This window comes from Rutidosis leptorrhynchoides, chromosome 8 (genome assembly GCF_046630445.1).
Source record: "Rutidosis leptorrhynchoides isolate AG116_Rl617_1_P2 chromosome 8, CSIRO_AGI_Rlap_v1, whole genome shotgun sequence".
Taxonomy (NCBI): Eukaryota; Viridiplantae; Streptophyta; class Magnoliopsida; order Asterales; family Asteraceae; genus Rutidosis; species Rutidosis leptorrhynchoides.
Window position 1 is genome coordinate 88484729 of NC_092340.1, and position 24897 is coordinate 88509625.

General features: G+C 38.2%; 2 protein-coding genes across 2 annotated transcripts; both read right to left on the reverse strand.

Moving 5' to 3' along the window:
* Positions 1 to 14244: 14244 nt before the first annotated feature.
* LOC139863601 (uncharacterized) lies at positions 14245 to 15264 on the reverse strand. The gene is made up of 3 exons (XM_071852217.1): positions 15029 to 15264; positions 14826 to 14947; positions 14245 to 14738 (listed from the first exon to the last, which is right to left on the reverse strand). The coding sequence occupies exons 1-3, from the start codon at positions 15262 to 15264 to the stop codon at positions 14245 to 14247; spliced, it is 852 nt and encodes a 283-aa protein (XP_071708318.1).
* A 409-nt stretch (positions 15265 to 15673) lies between these two features.
* LOC139863602 (uncharacterized) lies at positions 15674 to 16897 on the reverse strand. The gene has a single exon (XM_071852218.1). The coding sequence runs from the start codon at positions 16895 to 16897 to the stop codon at positions 15674 to 15676; it is 1224 nt and encodes a 407-aa protein (XP_071708319.1).
* Between the last annotated feature and the right edge of the window lie 8000 nt (positions 16898 to 24897).

Genomic DNA, 24897 nt, shown 5'->3' on the forward strand with positions numbered 1-24897 from the left:
GGGAATTGAAGCATGAGTTAGTATAATATAATGACGTCAGGCCAACGTGATTATATTACAGTAAGTCATGCTAAATTTTTAATGGAAGATGATGATTCATAGACTTTATAATCATCATTTGCCATGTTACACGACTCTTATCTATTTAAACTCTAAACATATCAAGAAAATATTTTTCTTGATAATTCGGTCTTTTCCGGATATTCTGGTAATATGACAAATCAAATCGTGCTATTACCTTTCCTTCTGCTTTAAATATCATGATCATTCGAAACTTCATACCTACGAATTCTGGACCGTTACTTGCTTTACAAAAGCATGAAGCTTTGACATATAAGGGAAAATATAAATCCCGATAACAACACTGAAATTACAAACCGTGTATATCAATGCGTATAGCAATATAAAGACACGGGAGAACTAAAAACACAATAAATTCTAGAGCATAGTAGAAGTAAACAGACTCCTCTGGTGGGAGTTGGAAAAGAAGGATGATTGTGGCAATAACCAATATAATGTCAAAGATAAGAACTGGATTGAGCATATTAACAAAACTTTTGGAAGTATGAATTGAGAAAGAAAGTATATAAGTGGTGAAGATAATGAAACGGAAGAAGCTAATTTATAGCAAAAATTCCAGACACAGCAATCGATGCAATTCACCGCCTTTAATTAAAGAAAATCCTAATTTCTGTAATTACCGGAAAATCAAATCTTATAAAGATTTCGAAGATTTCTTTAATTCCTTGAAATCCGGAAATCAATCGTAACTACGTCAAAAGTTAAGGCAAACATTTAATTTTCTCATTTACTCTTTTACGATAGTTTCGTTTATACTCTTTCTATAATCGAATTACTTTATCCATATTATTTAATGTCGATAAAACTCTAATTCATCATTCTTGTTATAAAGAATGACGATCTCTATCAAATTTCATGACTATGATTTTCATGAACTCCTCTCTGTTTTGTCTGCCTAATATTGCAGCATAAACGCTCAAGGTTTTAAATGAGCTCAATATTATTCATAACACATTTCATGTATCCAATTTACTGAAATGACTTGCATAACATCATCATTTTGAATGATCTCTGCATTAATGATAAAATGCACTTCGTAGAAAAACCTATAGAGATTATGGTTTGTATGACTTAAACGCTTGAAACAAAACAATATTCTATCCTTTGGAAAACACGCAAGGCCCCGAACATACCTGGGAACGTGAAGACTAAATGAAACAGAAATATCCCCATCTCTTCTCAACCGCTGATGCATCCGAGAAGTCTACCTAAAACTTCGGGACGAAGTTTTTATTAACGGGGAGGTACTGTAACAACCCTCACTTTTCGACTTCTAAATTACTGAATTAACCCTAGGGTTATATGTCTGACTATATGTATTAAGGGTTGTTATATACAATTAAATATTGACCGAATAGTAATTTTTAGTCAACAATGTACGCTTAAATAAATAATATATTATTAATTTATATAATTTGACATAATTTAACTAAGTATATAAACTTTGTATCACTTTTATTATTTAGTTAATGTATTATATATTTAACTATATAATAAATCCAATTATATATAAATGTAATAATATTTACAAACTTACTAAAACTATAGTTTAATAATTAAAATCATAATTATTATTAAAAATATAAAATACCGAATTATTTATTATTTTTATGCAAAATTTGTATTTATTAATTAAATAAAAAAATAAAAATAAAATATTATTGACAAATATTCTTGGAAAAACATTAAATAAATTTGTTTATTTACATAAAAAAATCCTTAAAATAAATAAAAAATAAATAAATAAATAAATAAATAATTTACTTTTTAATTAAAAATTTTAATGGAAAAACTACTTTTATTATTTTATTTTGTGCATTATCCCATGACCTAACATTTAATACTTTTTAATTTTAAAATCTCATTAAGAATTAAATATTTCTTTTTCTTTTAATTATTTTATTCTTTTTACCTAATTTTTTCAAGTATAAATACCCCTCATTTCTCATTCAAACTCACACCAAAATTTCTCTCATTCTCTCTTTGAAGAATTACTACTAGTAAGTATTCTTTTCTTACTTTTTATTTTTTTTACTTTTCACTTTTTACTTTTTACTTTTTACTTTTTACTTCGATTATTATTTTTACCAAAATATGTAAATAATGTTATAAATTATATGCAATTAAAAATAAAATAAATAACATGTATACACTATTACTATTACTAGCACCTATAACCTACGACTTATATTGTAACATAAAAACATTTTGGGATATGTATTAGAGATGTATAGATCTTCGAACTTTCTTGACGAATGGTTTCTATGAGATTCTAGGCAGAGGGTTTGGATTTCCGATTTAAAGGGTCCTATAGCTCAAGCCCCTAGATCTAAATTAGCCATTCGAAGGGAAAGGGGTGATTGAAAGCTTATCTAATACGACAAGTATCCTAAAATGGAAAATACTGATAAAAGTAGAAACTCTCTAGTCATAGAAACTTAGTAAAATAAGAAACTTTCTAAAAATGGAAACTTTATAAAAATAGTAACTTACTAGGAATAGAAACTTAGTAAAACAAACTATACTTAAACACATACTTAAACTTAAACATGGGCAAAACACTTAACTACTCTTAAATGTCAATAGGTTGACTTTCCTGCTCACTCATTCAACTCTTTATTCCGAGGAATAACACTCTCTCTACTTACTAAGGTGAATTCATAGCCCCTCTTTAATTGCTAGCAAACTTACTTACTTTTACTTGGGGTGAGACACATGCTGTTTTTACTTATTACACTTTAGACACAAGTACCAAACTGTTAAACTATGCTATACCCGGCTATGTCCGACTAAGTCCCTACAGTGATATTTTTAATTGCTGCGGCATGCTTAATTATTGGGGGTAGGCCTATCGGGAGTAACGTCCCCGATACATTTGACCAAGTCATTGTATTACTTAATAATGAAATTAAACCGACAAGGACAGACACAACTTGTCATGGGGCAAACTTGAACGTTTAGTCTAAATATCACGCATTGGCATAACTTTTTGATCCTGCGGGAGATCAACTTTACAAACTAAATCTTGTGGTCTAAAACAACGACAAACTTTTTGTTAAACCTATGAACTTCACTCAACCTTTTTGGTTGACACTTTAGCATGTTTTGTCTCAGGTACTGTTTGATTCAAGCTCTTATACTTACTTCTTATGTGATGCTACTTGGACATAGGATCAAGAGATATCGCATTTATTACTTCTGCATGTTAACATTTACGATATTGTTATTCCTGTCATTGTAACGATATTTCATTTTCCGCTGCGTACTCATTAAAGTTAAATTCATCATTTAGTATTATTCTCGTTTATTATAATATGTTGGTATGTTTTGATATTAGTGACGTTCCTTACAGACCCTATTGGGAGGACGTTACATGAAAGGAGGTAGTGGCGAGGGTTCCTCGAATGATGGTGGTGTAGGAGGTTGACGGTGATGGTGTTGATGGTATTTGAGGGTGGTTGTAGTGGTAGTTCTTGAACACTTAGACTGCAATAACGAGATGTTCATGGTGTTCGAATAAGTGAAGCGGAAGCATAAGGTGGATTGAGGTGATTAGGTGGTGAGTGTTTGTGATCCTTCCCTCATTCACTGAATATATAGATGTAGTTATATAATAATATATAATATAATAATAAATATAATAATATATAAATGATTCTAACAACGAAAAGGACTACACATATCCAAATTAAGCACAGTATAGCAGCCTTTGGTTTGTTATATTGTTCCAATAGTTTTTACGGACTAGTATATCGTGCTCCATTGTTAATTAGTGGCGGATAAAAAGTCTTTAGAAAAATTCCAAATTTTTACATTAATTATCTTTATTTATTTTGGTCATTATGGTATAAAATTTGGTTATTAACTATTAAATAAAAATTACATCACTGTCCGCGCTCGACTCTAGGTAAAATATGAAAAGTGTTCAAATTTAACAATTAGCTCATAAATACATTTTTAATAAGCCTATTATTTATATAACACATATTCGGATCACCGTTTATTTCAAAACAAAATCATATAAGTTTGAATTTAACTTGCTTAATATCAATCGGAACATCGAACGAGTATTACAATTATTTAATATTTATTTTTAATATACTTTATATATATATATATACATATATAGATATATATATATATATATATAGATTCATTTTAACTAACAACAACATATAATTCTAAAAATTATATTTCAAATTATTATTTATATATATACACACATAACTATTTACAAATAGTGGTTCGTGAATCGTGGGGAATGGTCGAAGGTCAATTGCATATATGAAATAGTTCAAAATTTTTGAGACTCAACCTAACAGATTTTGCTTATCGTGTCAATAATATTAAATCGTATCGAGAGTTTGGTTTAAAATTAGTCGAAATTTTTCGGGTCGTTACAGAAATGAGGCTTAACACTCCTTTTATAACCAAGTCACCCCCTCCCACTTTTTCCTCCCACCTATGTGTATAACATCCATTCACAAATACAAAGCAACCATATCTATTTCTTCTAACCAAAACTATAACCAACAGTTTTTGCAGCTAGAGTATCTCTCATCCCTTTCAATTCTCACATTTTCTCTCTGACTTGGTACTCGAGCCGTGTTTTCTTTTCAAATTTTCCGGTCAATTTTTCCTGACAACCACCACTTTATTATATCATCTTTTTTGCTGTTTGTTTCTACGAGTAATAAACACCACTCCAACCTCCATTAATTCAACACAAAAAGGTACACATCACAGATCTCTTATCCCTAATTTTACAGCCGCCATCATCATTTCTTCTTGATCCATAGCTGTTTTGTTGTCCTTCAGTTGCTGATCTACTCACCGGCCACCGGCATCTCGCCGGTGGTCCGTTTTTACGTGCTTTCTGTCCGAAAAAGTTACATCGTTCTTTCCTTTTTCGCTGACGATCGTTACCTTTTTGGCTTCTCCGATCACTTGGCAGTTCGCCAGGCGGCGATCTCGTAAGGTTTTCCTCGGGATCTGGCTTCCGGCTCTTGGTTTCGGGTTGTCTGCCGACTTTCATTGTTGGTAGGGCTGGAGAGTTTCAGTTCATGTTGTCTTGTACTTTTTCGGTCGTCGTTCTTTGTGGGTTTGTAGGCGGCGAGTTCTACTTATGGAAATCTACTTCCCATCTTGTCGAACATTGGTGTAGGGGACTGTTTTGGGCTGTTGTGCGATGTATGTGTGTTTGTGTTTGAAACCGGGTTGGTCCTGGCGGTTAGCTGCTGCCGGGGGTCATTGGTGACTGTAGGTGGCGGCTTACAACGGCTGACAACTATGCTTGTTGCTAACGGGTGGTCGTCCGGCGGCCAACAGTGGTTGCCGACGGCTGATGGAATTTCGGTCTCGTATGACGCTGTTGGCGACCGCCATTGTCTACCGGTGACCTAAGATGGCGTTGGGTTGGTTATCATCAGTGGCTGCTAGTTTTTAATACTGGTGAAAGCTGGCCGCTGTGTTAATGACTGTCGGGATCAACGGGTTTGTAAATGTCCTCAGAAAATTGGCGGAGATGACTGGTTCCTTTATGGTGCGATTCTGGGTTTTATTCTGTTGGATGCTGCTCGTCTGGTTCGTTCATTTCATCTAACCGTCGCTGAGTCTATTCGGGTGGGCTCGGTGCCATTGCCGACGTTGTTGACTTGGTTGACATCGGAAAACGAATGTTAGCTGGGGTTTCTCTCGGGGTCGTATTGTCTGCCCATTCGGTGATTGGTACTTACTCGGTGGGCCCGTTTGGGTTTTTCGGATATGAGAGTTTTTTTGGTTTGCAGGCCTCGGCTAGGTGTTCTCGAATTGCCCGATGAATGTTTTGGTTGTGCGGTTCTCGAAGAGTGACAGACTCAGGATTGGATACGGGATCGGGTTTATATGTATACTTTAGGTTTTTAGATTGGTGGTTGTTTCTTGATTGTAATTCCATATCACTTTCAATTATGCTCGCTCTGCTTTCAATTTGGTCGTCTAGTAGTGTTAGACGCATAGAGCGAGTGTTAACGATGTAGTCTCATTTCCAATGTTGTACCACCGGTTCTTTGAACCTTGTATATATATTAATATTTTCGCAAAAAAAAAAAAAAAATCGTAATTTTTGCAATGGTAATGTTGCACGTTTCATTATTTATTATTGGAAAGACTACGAAGTATTATTCACTAATTTCACTTAATTTTTCTTTCGACATTAGCGTCACATGAACGTTAACCTCTTTCACTAACCTTTTTATTTATTTATCATACATGTGTATTTGTCTCACTTCGCGAGCCAATCAGGTAGTTCAAAGTCATTACGGTTGAACTTCCGTGGTCATGAGAGGGATTGATTTTTCTCTTTTTGTCTCCTTTAGCCATAACTAATTAATACATATTACAACAAAACATGATCCACATATATAAACGCATTAGGTCTCATTGTCTCCGCCACTATAACCATGTGTAGCCTCATGCTTATGGTTGTGAACGGTTCTGATAGAACTAAAACGACCTGAAGACCAACGAAGAACCTAATTAGAATGAAATATCTGACTATATCTTGTCCGGTCCTTGGTTGTAGCCTCATGCTTATGGTTGTGAACGGTTCTGATAGAACTAAAACGACCTGAAGACCAACGAAGAACCTAACTAGAATGAAATATCTGACTATATCTTGTCCGGTCCTTGGTTCATGAGATTCATTAATTCGAGTCTTGGTTCGGTTCAGTCCTAGTCAAAACCCACCCAAATAACATTTGTACCTGGCCGAAAAGTTTATATTCCTTTTAAATAGATATTAACTGGTTGTAGGGTCCTTGCGTTGCGACGAATCTTTATGTCGTCAATAAATTGCCTTTAAGTTGACGTTTTATTGAAGTTTTAATAATGAGTCTGGTATTGGTATACACATCAATAAAAAATACTTTAATATTTTTTTACATAAAATGCTGGCTATTAAAGTCTGCGCGTTGCTGTGAAAAATAGTTTTGTATTCTTTAAACACTTAACAAAACGTATATCGACGATTGATACAAACAACTTAATAAAAAAAAATAGAAAATACAGTATATAATATATAATTATATAATAATAATAATAACACTAATAATAATAATATATGAGTAGTTACGAAAATATGAAAAGTTAATTTGTAATAAGTGAAAGTTTTGTAATTGATTTGTAAGAAGTAAAAAAGTTATTAGTTGATTTGTAAAAAGTAAGAAAGGTATGGTAAAAACTTTGTGATTAATTTGAAAGAAGTTAAAAGTTAGTAGTTATTATGAAAGACGTTAAAAAGTTGGTGGTTAAAGAAAGTTATGGTAAAAGTTTTGGGATTAATTTGAATGAAGTAAAAAACTTGTGATTAATTTGAAAAGAAGTAAGAGTTGGTTAATTTGTAAGAGTCTAGAAAGTTAATATGAAAGAAGTAAAAAAGTTGGTGGTTAAAGTAAGATATGGTAAAAGTTTTGTGATTAACGTGAAAGAAACAAAAAAATATGATTAAGTTGAAAAGAAGTACTGAGTAAAAAAGTTGGTGGGTAATTTGTAAGAGTCTAGAAAGTTATTATTTATAGTTTTTATGTTTTAGATAAAGGGTTAATTTCATTGAGATTTTTCTTATTCAACGTAACACCTAAAAGATATATACGAGTAACTCATTAGCAGATTGTCAAACAAGTGAAATATAATTTTGTTTGGTATTCTTCATATGCTATAATGATAATTAATTGAGGATAAAAAGTTCTTGCTTCATTGTTGAGTGGTGATTTTAGTCGTTTAACGGTCGATTAATCAAACGTTTAAAAAACACGGTTAACAGCCCGACGTTAAAAGTTATAAAAAGGAAGGTATAAAAAAGGAAGGAAAAATTGAAGTAAAAAAAAAAATAAATAAATAACATCGTTGTGGGTGGTTTTTTCCTAGTTAACGGTTGTGTAATTTAACGTTTAAAAAACGATTAACTGTAGGATAATTAAACGCTTAAAAAATAAAGAAATGTAAAAGGAATGAAAAAAAAAAAGGAATGTAAAATTTTATTTTAGAAAAAAGATTTACCAAAATACTTTTGACATTGAAGGTATTTACTATTTTGCCACTAATATCATGTTACTTGGTATAATTTATTTATAATAAATTTAGGATAGATATAAGCTTATGATAATATTTTCAAAAGTAAATTATTTCGTGGATCCTTATAGTTGTACAAAACTAGTAATTTGGTCCTTTAAAAATTTTAATTAAATTATTTATTTAAAAATTGATTGGCTAGATAGTATTCTATTCAAAAACTTGTTGCCTAGATACAACAATAACAATACTCAACAATGTAACTTTAAATTAGAAGGAAGTCACTATTTCACCTGCATGTATAGAACCCACGACTAGAAAATGTCATATTTCCCTCTACTCGATAGCGGAGAAATCGTTTATGAAGAAACCTCTGACCACCTAAATAGTTAATTTGAATTAATAACATTTAATTTTTTAAAATTCACTTGATTAAAGGACTATCTATGTAACAAGTTTTTAATTAAAGGACTATAGATTTAATTAAACATTTTTAAGAACTTAATCAGTAATTTTAATTCGACTATAATGACCAACTAAATAATTTACTCTTAAAATTAAGATAAATATGACGCATATATAACTCATTAAAGTAATATTTACATATTTACTAATAGACAAAAGTTATTAATAGTAATCAGAGGCATTTTTGACTTTTCACCTTTTTTTTTTTTTCCTTTTTTTACTTTTAACTAAATTTCATTTTTTTCAACAACGCCCCCCCCCCGTGTCAAATAACCATTTTCATAAAAAAATCTTAAATAAACTCCACCCAAATATTCAACGGGTCATATCTTCTCGCTCGCAACGAGTTAAATTTTTCCGACACCATCGTTAAACTCGAAATAATTTTAGGAACACAATGTCACTAGCTATACGCAAAACGGACGCTTTTAAAAAACGCTAAATATTTGGGGTACTTTTCATACACGTTGATTTTGCATTAAATTTTTAAAAGTCGACAATTCTATAGCGAAACGCGGTGAACAGTACTATTCACGGTACTGTAGCATTTTTTTTTTTTTTTGTAACAGTTTTTTTTCCCCATTTTTTTCTTTTTTGGTTTCCGTTATATTTTTCTTCACCCGCAGCAAATATCTACTAGACAAAAAATATGAATAGTACCGATGGTTCTTTATAATTAGCAGCAGCAAATATCTACTAGGCAAAAAATATGAATAGTTCGATTGTTTCCTTTATATTTTTCTCTACCCGTTGTAACAATTTTTTTTATTTTTTTATTTTTTGGTTTCCTTTATATTTTTCTCCACCCGCAGAGATGCACCTATATTGTTAATTTAAAATAACATTTAAATCTTTGACGGGTTATACCTTTTAGGTCGACTCGAGTTGCGCTTCAACGACATCATCGTTAAACTAAACGCAATAAAATACATTGAAAACCGAACCCCCGGCGGGAAGCGAGGGTAAACAACTAGTTAATAACAAAGTGATATAAATGAAACAAAGTTATTGGCGTTGATCAACAATTTTTTCTCGCTAAGATGGTACCATCAAAAGGGTTAACTGATCAAGCATAGAATAATTGGGTCGGGTTCGGTCCATGTTTGACATCATTGAAAGGGGATTTAAGGGTCAACTGAGTTTAACTCTCCGGTCCGGAGTACCGTGAATAACACCTTGCGAGATGAGGATCTCAACAGGGGTGGTTAAACGTAGACCCACCATCGGCGGATAGTCCGGTCATCGATGGCTCGCATCGGAAATAGGGTTTATGTTCAAGGAACGTTACCTGTATATCAAGGACGTCTAGTGTAATGCTATGAATCCGGTAGCGCGGGTATAAGTCCGGTAACGCGGGTAAAGGAGGCACTACGTAAATAGCGCGACTGGTCCGTACGTAGATACTAAAAATAGTATGTGTGTAACTTCCCAAAATAGACCAACATGTTGCCTTGTGATTCGTGTCCGTTATTTATAGCTACAGTGCTGTTCATTCATTGGAGCCACGTGTTCCATGTTGCTTTCTTGTCTGCACTACCAGGTTATTTCGTGGAGGGGACCAGGGAACAGTACTATCACCTTTTTTGCTGGATGTAGGCCCTTGCACAGAGATCGTGGCAAGTACAGGACACGTCACCCTTATGCAGCGCACCATCGTCAAAATGGCGCCCTCTAGCGCACATTTACTTGCGCCAGAAGTGCTATAGCGTAGAGGATATGCACATGGTGCAAGTGTGATGCGCAACACAAGTCAATCAGGTATGCGTATCATTAAGTCCCCCAGTTCGATACTATGCGCAAGTATTGCGCATGGTGTCGAACTCAACTGCTATTAATTCCATGACAGGTGTGACGTGACAGCGGTCACGTCACCTGTCACGTTGCATTAAATTCTCTCCTTGAGTTGTCTTCTAACACGTGTACGGTCAAGATTCATTATGGCCGTCTCTTCCCCTTCTATAAATAGAACTTTCTTCATTCATTTTTCACTTGTCTCTCTCTCCTCTCTCCGACATGGCCTATCGCGCTGACTTTTCCAACGTTGGCTCCATTTCTTCATCCATCTCTGCCGAATACGTAGCGCATATCTCAAAGCGCTATCCTCCCATGAGATCCCTTACGCCCGCCGTTCCTGGACGTTTAGACCGGGCCAACCGTGCACCTAGCGGAAAAGTAGTCGTTTATAGTGTAGTGTTCGAGCGTGGAAATATGCGAATTCCACCTACGAATTTCATCTTGCGCGTGCTTTCACATTTTAATATTGGCGTGGGTCAGCTGGATCCTGACAGTGCCTGCCGCCTTGTTGTTTTTCAGATGTGGTGCAGGGCACACGACTTTATTCCTATGGTGAATTTGTTCAAGAACATATTTTCTTGTGAACGGCTTGATACAGGTTGGTTCTCTTTCCGTGATAATGTTCGCTTTACCGGAGAGCCATCAGAGGAGAATCCGCGCGACTGGAAAGAGCGTTACTTCTTCGTAGATGATACCTTCATTTCGTTAGAGTTCTCAAATGTGAGTGCTTGGCAATACAGTTTTGATGGTAGCTTAAATATGGCGCCACCTTTAAGTTCAAGGGAAAGGTCAATGTTGGATAAATGTGTAGGCCGCGTACTTCCCTTACGTGCGTATAGCAATAGCGTGCTGTACGCTGGTGGGATATCCAAGCATTGGTCAGATCCCAACTACTTTCCTCACTTCAGTCGTCATTTGCAAGGTATGTAGAGCTTTTTACCTTCTTTTATTCTTAACCTTCCTTAACGCTCTTACCCTTTGTTGACAGCAATTTCTTTCTCCAAGTACCTCGAGTTCTCTTCTTCTACTTCAGTAGTGGTGGATCGCATGCCTTTGGGGAAAGGATTTTCTACTAAGCGCCCCGTCGCCGCAGTTTCTGTTTCTGGCCCTTCACGTAAGAAGAAAAAGAAGAAGATCGCGGCGCAGTATACTGACTTGCCCAAACGATGTCCTCGCGGGAAACTTGTTCCGCCACATCGTGGCGCGCCTGCTCTGAAGAAGCGCAAAAGATCTGCTGCTTCTTCCCCTTCAAAGTGCGCTCATACTGGTATACTGCGCACCTCCTTTGTTACTTATTTTGTTTGTACTTCGGCATTACTTAATTGTTATTATTCCGATACAGATGATGGGCACGATAGTAATGCGAGAGGGAGCGCGGATAGACCTCATCCATCTCCCATTCAGATCGACAGTGACTCTTCTGTTGAAAGGAAGCACCCGAACTCGGCTGGTTCTTGTAAGGGTAAGAACGTCCGGAGCCCTAGGCCGAGCAAGGAGTCTTCCGACGATGAATTCTCCATGATGAGGGATACTATAATGCGTCTTTGCGGCAAGCTTGATAAGGAGCAGCAGGCGAACAAAAATATTCAGGCGCAGCTGGATCGCTCTAACATTCAGAATAGCGGTCACAAGGAAACTATCCGTGTGTTACGCGCACAATGTGTCGAGTCGAAGCAGCGAGCGAGGTCGGATGCTCACGAGTTTGAGGTGTTAAAGGCAGGCCTTCCTCGTATAGTGGATCATGCTTTAAACAGCGCTACCGTAAATGATCGCTATGAGAGCGCTTTAAAAGCTATACAGGATGTCTAGCGTCTTCACTTTTGGGATATCGTAAAGAAACATATTCAAGTGCCCACCATTCTTCCCAAAGCTATTCGAGACTGCCTCATTCCTGGGGCGCGAAAAGTCTCTAGGGAGGCCTGCAGAACACTACATCACATCCCTATTCCCCGACTTGAGGAGTTGTTACGCAACCTGCGAGTGTCGGCGCGAGAGTTGATAGATTCTGAGTTGTAATTTTGTTTTGTAATGTCATAATGCGTCACGACGCATGTAACATTTTGTATTAAGTGTATTTTTCGCAATAAATGGAAAATGTGTTATCGCGATATAAGCGCGCGATGTACTTACTTTTCGTATTCTTGTTTCATTACTGGCAATTATCGCTACTTTATACTCTTGGCGTGCCGTCGCTAACCTTCATGTGTGCTGATGTGCACTCAACACACACTTTGGATCGCGCGCTCGTATTCGCGTCGAAGAGTCTTCCAAACGTTAGTTTGGGACTGTGGTCAAGCGCGACCAACGCTTTTTTTTTTATAGTCATGACTTGCAAATCCCTAGGTCTGCTCGGGTGGAACTAGGTCAACCCAATGACCGTCGCTCTCCGGTAATAGGTCTAGTCTGTCGCCAAACAGACTTCTGCCGATCGGAAGCCAGGGAAAGTCATCCCTTAAGTAGGCAGGAACGCGCTAGTATTTTACTGTGCGCGTGCAGTTCAAATCATAAAGCTATTCAGCTCTGAGAGGCACATGAAATCGTAACCGAAAATGACTTAATGCTTTAATATAATCGAAAAACGAGTTTACAATAGTGCAGTACACGGTCGACCTACAAAGGCGCGTTGTTTAGTAATTACATGCAAGTCTAAACAAAGTAGGTGATTGATCAAGTCTCCTATTTTCTATATTACATGTAGCATTTTTTAAGCGCGGTAGCATGCCAGGTCCGCTTGATTGGATTTCCCTTAAGCTCTGCCAGTTTGTAAGTTTCGGTGTTACTGATCCCAACGACCTTGTAAGGTCCTTCCCATTTTAGCCCCAACTTTCCAGTGTTCTGGGCCCTGCTTGCTTGGTTGTCGCACCACACAAGGTCTCCTACCTTGTAAGTTCTTGCCCATATGCGCTTTTCGTAATATTTTGCAATGCGCTGCTTGTTAGTGGCTTCTCGGATTGTTGCCATTTCCCTACGCTCCTCCGCGTAATTTAGGTTAGCGCGCAACCTTTCGTCGTTCTCGCCCTTGCTGTATGACAAAATCCTTACTTTTATTTCCGCTGGTATTACAGCCTCTGAACCGTATACCAAACTGAACGACGTCTCTCCTGTGTTGTTCTTGTGCGTTGTCCTGTGCGCCCATAGGACTTTTGGTAGCTCATCTACCCATCCACTCCGCTTCATTCCCAATCTTGCTTTGATGGGGTGTACAATGTCTCTGTTCGTAACCTCACATTGACTATTGGCCTGAGGGTGCGCCACGGAGGTGAAGCGTTGTTTGATATTCGAATCCTGACACCAACTGCCGAAGGGGTTGCCCTCAAATTGTGTACCGTTATCGCTAACAATCTCATTAGATATGCCAAACCTGCATACGATGCTTTCCCAGAAAAAGTCTCTGACCTGCTTACTGGTGATATTGCGCAGTGGCTTTGCTTCCACCCATTTAGTGAAGAAGTCGAGGGCTACCACCAGGTACTCAGCATTTCCCTCGCCCTTCGAGAAAGGTCCCACTATGTCGATAGTACATTTGCAAAATGGCCATGGCGATACGATAGGTATCATAGGATGTTGAGGCGCTCTGCTAACGGGCGCATGCAAATGGCACTCCTGAAAAACTCTTATCCTTTCAGCTGTGTCAGCGTACATTTTTGGCCAATAATACCCTAGTCGCTTAATTCTCTCGGTGACTGTCCTCCACCCAGAATGTAAACCACGGGATCCCTTGTAAACCTCATTAATAATCACAGCAGCTTCTTTAGGTCCTACACAGTGCAGGGATGCGCCTAAATAAGACTTTTGATATAAAATTTCTCCTCGCAACTTGTAATTCGGTGCTTTTACTCTGATCTTCATCACTTCCTACTCCCCTTTAGGCAAAGACCCAGTTCGCAGGAATTCTATGATGTCTGTCATCCAAGTCGCTTCTTCTTCTTCTTCTTCAACGGACGCAATCGTCATTTCTGGCTCTGTGGATTTCTTGAAGACTTGCTCCACCAGTATTTTCTTTTCTAGATAGTTGAAGGTGAGGGCCGCCAGCTTACTGAGCAAATCCGCCTGCTTGTTCTGGCTCCTAGGGATTTGGCTAATCCTGAAGTCAGCGAATGTATCGGCTAGAGAGTGAACCAGAGCCAGGTATGATTGCATAGATTTGTCATTGGCGTCAAATGTGCCGTTTATCTGATTGGCAAATAGATGTGAATCCACGTAAGCTTGTAACTTCTTTACTCCTAATTCTCGAGCTATACGCATCCCTGCTAGTAGCGCTTCATACTCTGCCTCATTGTTTGTTACTTTAAAGTTGAACAGCAACGCGTATGTATGCTCTTCCAGATGCGGACCGGTGAGGATTAGCCCTGCGCCAGCGCCCTCAGAGCTTGTTGCGCCGTCTGTGTAGAGCTCTCAGAGCTCGAGCGGAGGCGCGGGTGGTTGCTCAGGGTCACATATTGCCGGCATGTCAGCGGCTGTTTCGGCCAAGTAATTAGCCATCACCTGCCCCTTGATAGCGCTTCTAGCGCAGTACGCGATTTCATGCTCGCCTAGCTCTATTGCCCATTTGGTTAGCCTACCCGATATCTCGGGTTTATAGAGCAGTTATCGAATAGGTTGATCAGTGAGTACCGTAATTGGATGTGCTTGGAAGTACCTGCGCAAACGTCGAGCGGTAACAACGAGCGCATATACGAGTTTTTCTATGGGGAGATAATTCAGCTCGCTTCCTGATAGTGCTTTGCTGACGAAGTATATCGACATTTGAGCATCCCCCCGTTCAGCGACTAAGACGGAACTAACGGCTTCCTTAGACACCGCGAGGTAAAGTATCAAGGTTTCGCCAGCGATTGGCGCTGTTAAGGTGGGGAGGTCTTTAAGGAGCGCTTTCATCTCCTGGAATGTCTTTTCTGCCTCGTCAGTCCATTTGAAATCCGACTTTTTAGCGCAATCCTTCAAGGTATGAAAGAACGGGAGCGATCTTTCAGCGGCCTTAGACAGGAATCACGTCAATGCGGCTAATTTTCCATTGAGGCTTTGAACTTGCTTTTTGGTTTTAGGGGAGGGCATCTTTTCAATTGCTTCTATCTTCTTCGGGTTAGCCTTGATTCCACGCGGAGTCACGATGTGCCCCAGGAAATTTCCTTATTCTTCCCCAAAGCTACACTTGGCAGGTTTGAGCTTCATGTTGATGCTCTTGAGTGTGTTAAACGTTTCGAGTATATCGGCTAACAATTGTTCTTCGGTATTGCTTTTAATGACGAGGTCGTCAACGTATGCCTCAAGGTTGCGCCCGATTTGCTTAGCGAATGCTGTATAAATAGTGCGTTTGTAAGTAGCGCTCGCGTTCTTTAATCCGAAAGGCATCTTGGTGTAACAGTATATCCCTTGGTCTGTTGTCTGTGTGGAACGCGGTTTTCTCTTCATCTTCTTCCGCCATTTGTATTTGGTGATATCCTTTGTAGGCGTCTAGGAAGCACTTGAACCTAAAACCAGCGAGCGACTCTACGTTCCAGTCTATCTCTGGCAAAGGATAATTGTCTTTGGGGCAAGCTTTGTTAATGTATTTAAAATCAATACAGAGCCGCCACGTTCCATCAGACTTGGCCACCAGCACAGGGTTGGCTACCCATGTCTGGTAGTTCACTTTGCGCAATATGTTGGCTTTAACCAGCTTATCCACTTCTCTGTGCAACCACTCACTTCTTTCGGGTGCCATGGGCCGCTTCTTTTGCTTGATTGGGGTCAGATTGATGCTGGCGCGGTGGTAATGCTGCGCTATCTCTCGTGGTACTCCGGTCATGTCAGCATCGCGCCAACAAAACACGTCAGAATTGGCGATGAGGATGTTCCTCAGCTTTTCCTTAGTCTCGTGTGTGAGGCTCCCCCCTATCTTTACCTTCTGTTCTGGATACTCGGGATTAACTATAACCCACCATTCGTTCGCGCCCTTTTCTTCGGGAGTAGCGCTCCCCTTGTCAGAAACAGACGCGCACAAGGCGTCTAGTGGCGCTGACTCGAGGGTGGCAACTCCTTGATCCGTCAGGAATCGAACCATCCCGTGAATTGTGGATGGTACAGCGCCGAATTTCTGAATAGAAGTCCTTCCTAGTATAGCATTGTATCTAGAGTACGAGCGCACAACGCAGAATTCTATGCTCTCAGTGCGCGTTTTTAACTTATCTTTGCTGTCTCTCAGCTCTAGCTTCAAATCCAAGATTCCGATAGGCCACACTGATTCTCCTGAAAACCCGGATAATGCCGTATTCGGAGGCTTGATGGTTCTCCTCACCGTTGTGGGCAGCTGTCGGAAGTAATGGTCGTACATGATGTCAACGCTACTGCCGTTATCTATATGGAGGCGCTTAACGCCATGACCAGACTCGGGCAGATATTCCTGCACTACAATGGGTGCCCAGGAAGCGTTGAATGTCTGAATGGCGGGGAACGATATCTCCGTCATCCTCGGGCTTCCGTCAGCGCTAGCTTTGCGCTTTGTTCCTAGCTGTGGTCGGCAGTTGGCCATTGAATGCATTTATTTCTCGTGACTGGTGCCTGTATAGAGAAAATAAAAGAGTAGTGGACATATAGAGAAAAGATCAAATCAATTGTTTTCCTTTTAACTTGTGTGTCCCACGGATGGCGCCAAATGATCAAGCATAGAATAATCGGGTCGGGTTCGGTCCATGCTTGACATCATTGAGAGGGGATTTAAGGGTCAACTGAGTTTAACTCTCCGGTCCAGAGTATAGTAAATAACCCCTTGCGAGATGAGGATCTCAACAGGGGTGGTTAAACCTAGACCCACCATCGGCGGATAGTCCGGTCATCGATGGCTCGCATCGGGAATAGGGTTTATGTTCAAGGAACGTTACCTGTATATCAAGGACGTCTAGTGTAATGCTATGAATCCGGTAGCGCGGGTATAAGTCCGGTAGCGCGGGTAAAGGAGGCGCTACATAAATAGCGCGACTGGTCCGTACGTATATACTAAAAATAGTATGTGTGTAACTTCCCAAAATGGACCAACCTGTTGCCTTGTGATTCGAGTCCGTTATTTATAGCTACAGTGCTGTCCATTCATTGGAGCCACATGTTCCATGTTGCTTTCTTGTCTGCACTACCCGGTTATTTCGTGGAGGGGACCAGGGAACAGTACCATCACCTTTTTTGCTGGCTGTCGGCCCTTGCACAGAGATCGTGGCAAGTACAGGACACATCACCCTTATGCAGCGCACCATCGTCAAAATGGCGCCCTCTAGCGCACATTTACTTGCGCCAGAAGTGCTATAGCGCGGAGGATATGCACATGGTGCAAGTGTGATGCGCAACACGAGTCAATCGGGTATGCGTATCATTATTAACATTTAAATTGTAGATAAACCGTCTTTAGGTGCTTCCACTTTTTTCATCGACATTTCAAAATTTCTTTCTCTCTAGGGGTGTGTAATGTCTCATTCTGGGTGTGGAGATATAATTTTTCTTTATTTCCGAATAGAGAAATGATTGTCTACATCTCACTTCCTCTATACTTCATACATGTGAGATTGAGTTTTGTTATTGTTGTTGTTGTACGTGTGTAGTGCGTGCTGAAAGTGAAAGAAAACATTATAACGTCAACAACACGTAGAACATTAATAATTGGAGATATTCCTTTCACATCTACGTCTCGTAAGACCTTTGGATATGGTTTACTATTATTTCTTTGAGTTGAATTTGATTACCATCATTTCCTTTATATTTGATATTCTGGTTAGGGTTTTACCTGAATCATTCGGATCAAAACTAGAAAAAAACTGAAAGTGAACAGTATAAAAGAGGTCCGGTGCCTGTCAGCTTATAGCTCAGTGGTACCCGATGCCTTTGATCCCTGGGCCCACGGTGGGGGAAGCTTCCACCCAATAGAGGCGCAAGTTCGATTCTCAGTCTGGGCGCCCCGCATGGAATTATCTCTCCCTCCGGGGGGGGGGGGGGGGGGGGGGGGGGGTTTGTGATGTGCTTTCGGGGGTCTAGCTAGCTGGGGTAAAGATCGCCTTGCCGCCACTGTGGGTAACTGGGAGGAGGTAATTTTCCGGCACAGGTCCCTTTCGGGGTGGGATTGGTGGGTGCTACGGCACACAGGGTTAGCGTGTCCCTGCCAACTTACACGTTTTCCACCCAAAATTTGGTAGCTACCTAATGTTTTTCAGGAATTGTTTCACACTTGGGTAGTCAGCAGACTAAATATATGCAAAGTCGAGGCATTACTATAGGTGTTGAATAATATGCAACATCGAATGCGCTTAGTACAATTATTTGAAGATAACAATTAGCGGCTTCTTCAGTTTTTCTTGTTGCCTTCAATTCGTTCATAAATATATAGTGGGCAAAACTTAGCCTTCAAGAATTGTACCACTAAAGTAGTTAAGTTACGTTTATAATCAGGGCCGGTCCTCAGAATTTTGATGCCCTGTGCGAAAAATTGGAATTAGGCCCTATCAGGGCCGGTCCCGAGAATTTAATGGTCTAGAACGAGGTGAAAAAACTGCCCTTAGGCCCCAACGAATAATATAAATTATTTAAAAAAACGACAACTAACGGTTTCGGTTCCAGTTTTCAGGGTCGATTTTTTTGGGATAAAATAAAGAACTTTCAATTTTTTGAATTTCCCCTTTTAATTATAAAAGGATTAAAAGTAATACACTTTATTCAAAAAATAAGCAAAACATCCTATATAATTATATACTCGCGAGTGGCGTTTGAATTTGAATTCAGCCTTTAATAGAAAAGAAAGTGACGCATTACATGAAAGTAAAATTAAAAATAAAAATAAAAGGGACGCACCATTTTCAAGTTATTTTTACGAAATTAGACGATTTTTTTAAATGATAGTTCAACCTTCAAAGAGTGACGGAGCTTTGCCCCCGTATGACATGTTTTATTAAGAAAACCAAGTGATTTAGCGTGCAATATAATTTTTTAGTGCGATGATTTGGGTGTTAAGGTTCACGTGAATATATCTTTATCATCGGAGTTTGGCTTTCTTCACCAAATTTTTTCGGTTTCCTTCTTTTCTCTGACGACGTCATGTGCTAGATTTTTGAGCTTCTTTGTGTGAACATATTAGATGCGACGAGTATGGGGGTATTTCTTCCGTGCTCTGCAATTTCTTGGTGGTGGTTTATAAGTTTGGAGGTTGTTTTCCCGCTTTCTGTCAGAAATCTAGGTGTTTTACGATTTTCGAACGAGTTTGGGTCACCAGATTTCTCGTAATCTTTTTTCTCTTGATTTTGCTCCCTTTATGCTTCGGTTTGCCATTCATGATGTTAATCCTACCGTTGTGTTAGTTACTACATCCTCGTCATCGGGTATTGTTGAGGATGATCCAATTGTTGCTTCAAAGGTGGATGTTGATCCAGTTTATGAATGCCCCATCAGATTTACTTCAGTCGCTTCTAAATTCGACAAATTTAATGGTAAAAACACCATTAATTGGGGAGTCGCATGCAAATGGACCTATCCCTATGTCGGTTTTTCTTTCTGCCGCCTTCGATAAAATGATGAATAATATGGTGGGATTGGATATGAAAGCAAAAGAAATTCCGATCAATTCGAGCGATCCGCCTAAACTTTAAGTTAAAATTAAAAAGGAAAGAAAAAAACGTCTGGTTTACGGTGCTAAAAGGGAACGTTTTTATGAGTTTATCAAAGACATTTGATCGTGCGTGGTGGTTTGTTGGTTTTCCTAGTACATTTTAGATTGTTTCGAATCTTTTTTTCACGGTTTAGATTTGTTAGCCTCTTTTATTGACTTAGTTGGTTTAGTTTGCTTATGGTGTTGTGCCTTTTGTTTTACGTTTTAGTTTGTTGTTGTGAGCTCCCATTAGTTGTGGTTTCAGGCTTAAATGTTCATGCTCTTTGTAAGTTGTGGTGGTATTCATTCTCTAATGAAACTTCTTTTGGTTTATAAAAGTCAGCCTTTCAAAAAATATAAATAATATATATTATTTTTAAAAAAAATTAGAAAAAATCATAAATAAGCATTTTAAAGGAAAATGATAACCATGACTCTAAGAGTACGGTTAAACTTAATTGAAAAGTTAATATCATCATTAAAAAAGTAATTATTTATTATTATTTTTTTTTGAAAAGCAACTTATATTAAATCTCAAAGAATTCACCACAGACTCAATGATGTTCTCACGAGTATATTGTGATGCCCCGTCTAAAAAATCTATGGTACGGATCATCAACAACAGGTCCATTACACGGTATAATACTATATGCTGTTTTAAAACAAGTTTTGCATTCATGAAAAGATAACGTTTTTACCAACGTCAAATGTTTTACAAAAGTAACGTGCTTCTACGAATAGCAAGCATTAACGAAAGTACGTGACGCTTAGGTCATTACAAACTATAGTTCAAATAAAAACATAAGTAGTGAATGCAAAATAAAAAGTTTCATGATTGAGACATCTCTAACAATGCAGCGGAGCTCTAACACAGCGAGTCTATAACAGCGGAAGCAATTTCATCTAAGCACCTGAGAAATAACATGCATTAAAACGTCAACACGAATGTTGGTGAGCTATAGTTTTATTGTAAACAATAACGTAATGTAGACCACGAGATTTCGTATTCAAAACAGTATGAAAAATATATGCGTAACCGTGGGCACTTGGTAACTAACTTAACGTAAATAATATATCACCCCCTAAAAGTACACTAGGCGAGTGCGTTAAAACAGACGAAGTATTAAACACCCGTTAAATGCTAGCGCGACTAGCCCGAGTGGGTATGTCAAACCCTATGGATCCATATCTAAGATTCGCGTTCACCGGTTCATAAACCAATGACTAAACGTTACCGAGCTAAGGGGAAAATTTGTGTCGTTATGTGATGACCCGGAAAATTTCGACTAATTTAAACCAATTCTCTATATGATTTAATACTATGTAAATATACATATATATATATATGTACGTGTATATATATATATATATATATATATATATATATATGTACAAGTAAAAATGACTTTGCTACAGTAAAACACTATTTTGCTACAGTAAAATACTATTTGCTATAGTGAAACCGTATTTTGCTACAGTGGTACAGTGAAAACGACTTTGCTACAGTGATTTGCTACAGTAACACTATTTGCCACAGTAACACACTATTTGCTACAGTGCACTATTGCTACAGTAAACACTATTTGCTACAGTAAAATACTATTTGATATCGACGAACTAGCAAACAAAAACGGAAAAGACGGCCATGCGATCGCATGGCAAAAACACTGAAAACTCATGCGATCGCATGAGCTACAGTAAATCGAAAAGTACTATAAAAGGTCAGTTTTGCTCGACGAATTTTTCATAATCATTTCTGTACGTAAATTTTATATTTATAATTATAATTATAATTTTAATTTTAAGTTTAATAATAATAAAGTATATTCGAGGGTATTTTTAATTCGGGTTTCAAACCGTTTTAAAATAAGGAAATATTGGGTATTGTTCGGGGTATTGTTCTTGAATCCAAGACCAACCATACAGTCGTCTACCATCATTACGTCTACGCAATTTGCCTACAATATTGAATCGCAATATTGAACTGTGAGTTATAGTCTCCCTTTTTAAATACTTTAAATATTTTTGGGCTGAGAATACATGCAATTTATTTTAAACGCAATAAGACACAAGTACATACAAAATTCTACACTGAGTTAAACCGAAAATCCCTTAACTTTGGTAACTAGTAGCTTCCAGTACATAGGATATGGACTGGTGGGCGCGAATAATTGTATATGGATCCATAGGGCTTGACATCCCCGTCCGAGCTAGAGCGCTAGCCTTTTAACGGACGTATGTTATTTGAGTTTAAGACACGTTGGTTTGCGCGTATTAAAACGAATGGGGTAATTAATACTATAGCGTTAAGTTTAGTTACCAGGGTGCTCTGTTACGTAGAATCTATTGATAAACTTTTGATGAAATCTTGTGGTCTATCTTTATATATGTTTATGACTCGAGCAATTAAACCTATAACTCACCAACATTCGTGTTGACTTTTTAGCATGTTTTATTCTCAGGTCCTTAGACTGCTTCCGCTGTGATGTGCTTGTTGCCTGCATGGAGTCTCTCATGCTTTGTACAAAGTTTATTGCATTCAAAATAAAACTGCGTTGTGTAATAAATAATTGGACTGTGAAGTCAACCTGTAAATTAAAGACTTATGTATTTTGGGGTTTTGCTTATACCTAAGCACTCGCTCACATGTTTATAACTTTCTATGTTTAGAAAGTCACTTATTTTAATGAATGCAATATTTTATCAAAACGTATCATATAGAGGTCAAAACCTCACTGTGGAATCAATGATTAACGTGCTGCGTCAATAGCGATTTTGACGGGTCGTTACAGTTGGTATCCGAGCTTGAGGTCATAGGGAACCAGAAATTACATTAGTGTGTTTAACTGGTAATTGTTAGGATGCATTAGTGAGTCTGGACTATGACCATATTTGTTTTTACTGAATTTTGCTTGTCATTTGGTCAAAAACATTATATGTGATATATTTATATGCTAACGTAATTGTTGTTTCAATTATGTGATAGATGACTTCTTCTAATCCTATCATTTTGTACGACTCGGAATCAGACACTGAATCTATTCTATCCACAACTGAAAAGGGCGTTCCAATACCTATTAAAGAAGAAATTGTGTTAGCCGGGGAATCTCAACTCCCGGTAAACCCAGAGGAGGTTCCAGCTCCACCCAACTCTAGTTTTCCGGAGCCACAGTATCGTTGGCATGGACCCATGATCCCTGGAGTAAACGAGGATCGTCCATTTCTAAACAAATATGGACATTGGTCCAGATATACCGCCGACGGGCGGGTTGTGCCGATTACGCCTGGCAGATTTCGGTTCATGACCACCGGTACATATTCTCGCAGTTCGTCATCATATTCTCCTACACATGACTCAGACAGTTCGTCATCAGACGAGATCAGTAAGGAGGAGGATTTTTCTAATGAAATAAAAGAGATCACTAAGGAGAAATTCCAACTTGCTATAGATAATAAAAACAACCACAATAATAAAAAGTCCTTAATTATTAAAAAGGAACATGACCATTCGATCCGTAACCACCCTTATTGTATTAAACCCACTGAGGCAACGGGTACCTCAAAACCCCAACCAAAAATAAAATACACTGCCAGAATGTCTGTCGGACCATGTGCACACAAACAATTGGCAGAGAGAACCAAATGGGAAGAAGTTTCTGATAGTTCTGAATAAACGACCTCGCAACCATAAATCTTCCATGCGCTATTCTATTGCTTATGTGTGCTACTCTATCTTGTTATGTAGAATAATCCTATGTAAAATATCGGTATTGTATGGTATTGTATTATTTTGGTTTATTAATAATAAATGCATGGAATGATTATTTGTATTATTAATACTTATTATTATTATTACATAATAACGTAGTAACTCGCTATAATTTTTCATAGTGGAATATTATTAGGATTTTAGTGGTTAATTCCTTGTACTAGCTATTATGTATGAACTTAACGGGTAGGTAATACCCTAGAAATAATTATAAAATGCTAATAAGAAGAAAAGGCTTTTATAATAATCGGTTCATATTATTAATATGCTACGATTAACTATTGACAACTCATTTTACCTATAATATTCTATATGATTAAATTATATCTGTTGTGTTTATTGAAGAAACATGTCTCAAATATCGGATGCTGAGTTTGAGCAACTAGTCGAGAAACGTGTGAATGAAAGAATTGCTGCAGCCGAGGCAGCAAAAGAAACAGCCGAAGCAGCAGCCAAAGCAGCAGCCGTAAACACAAACTCACGAAACGGATGCTCATACAAAACTTTTCAAGGATGCAAACCACAGACGTTTAGTGGAACCGAGGGACCAGTCGGTCTAACCCGATGGTTTGAAAAGATGGAGTCCGTTTTCAAAATCAGTAATTGTGCGAACGGAGACAAGTCAAAGTATGCTTCGTGCACGTTGCAAGAGGGTGCACTTACTTGGTGGAACAATTATGCTAAAGCAGAAGGAATAGATACGGCATATGATATCTCTTGGGAAGAACTGAAAAAGATGCTAATCGAGGAGTACTGTCCTCGAAACGAGATCAGAAAAATGGAATCTGAGTTACGTAATCTGAAGGTTATCAGCGCGAATCTCAATAACTATGAAAAGCGTTTCATGGAACTAGCCTTGTTGTGTCCCGAATTGGTGCCAAATGAGAAACGAAAGATAGAAATGTATATTGACGGTTTATCGATCAATATTAAAGGAAATGTTACATCATCCAAACCAAATACGATGCAGGAAGCCATGACAATGGCACACCAACTCATGGACCAGATCACAAAGAGTTCAATTAAGGCACCAATTACCGAAGTCAAGACAACTGAAGGAAAGAGGAAATGGGAAGACTATAAGGGCAAAAGTACTCAACTGAAGAAACAAGAAACTTTTAAAGGTAAACAAGATGGGGCAACT

What these genes read in the sequence shown, in the direction of transcription:
- LOC139863601 (XM_071852217.1), bottom strand. Translation starts at nt 15,264, where the DNA reads ATGAAAGCGCTCCTTAAAGACCTCCCCACCTTAACAGCGCCAATCGCT. An exon ending in ACCGCTCGACGTTTGCGCAG is followed by an intron (nt 14,948 to 15,028) that starts GTACTTCCAAGC and finishes GATATCGGGTAG; the next exon opens with GCTAACCAAATGGGCAATAG. An exon ending in CGCTGACATGCCGGCAATAT is followed by an intron (nt 14,739 to 14,825) that starts GTGACCCTGAGC and finishes GCGCTGGCGCAG; the next exon opens with GGCTAATCCTCACCGGTCCG.
- LOC139863602 (XM_071852218.1), bottom strand. Translation starts at nt 16,897, where the DNA reads ATGGCCAACTGCCGACCACAGCTAGGAACAAAGCGCAAAGCTAGCGCT.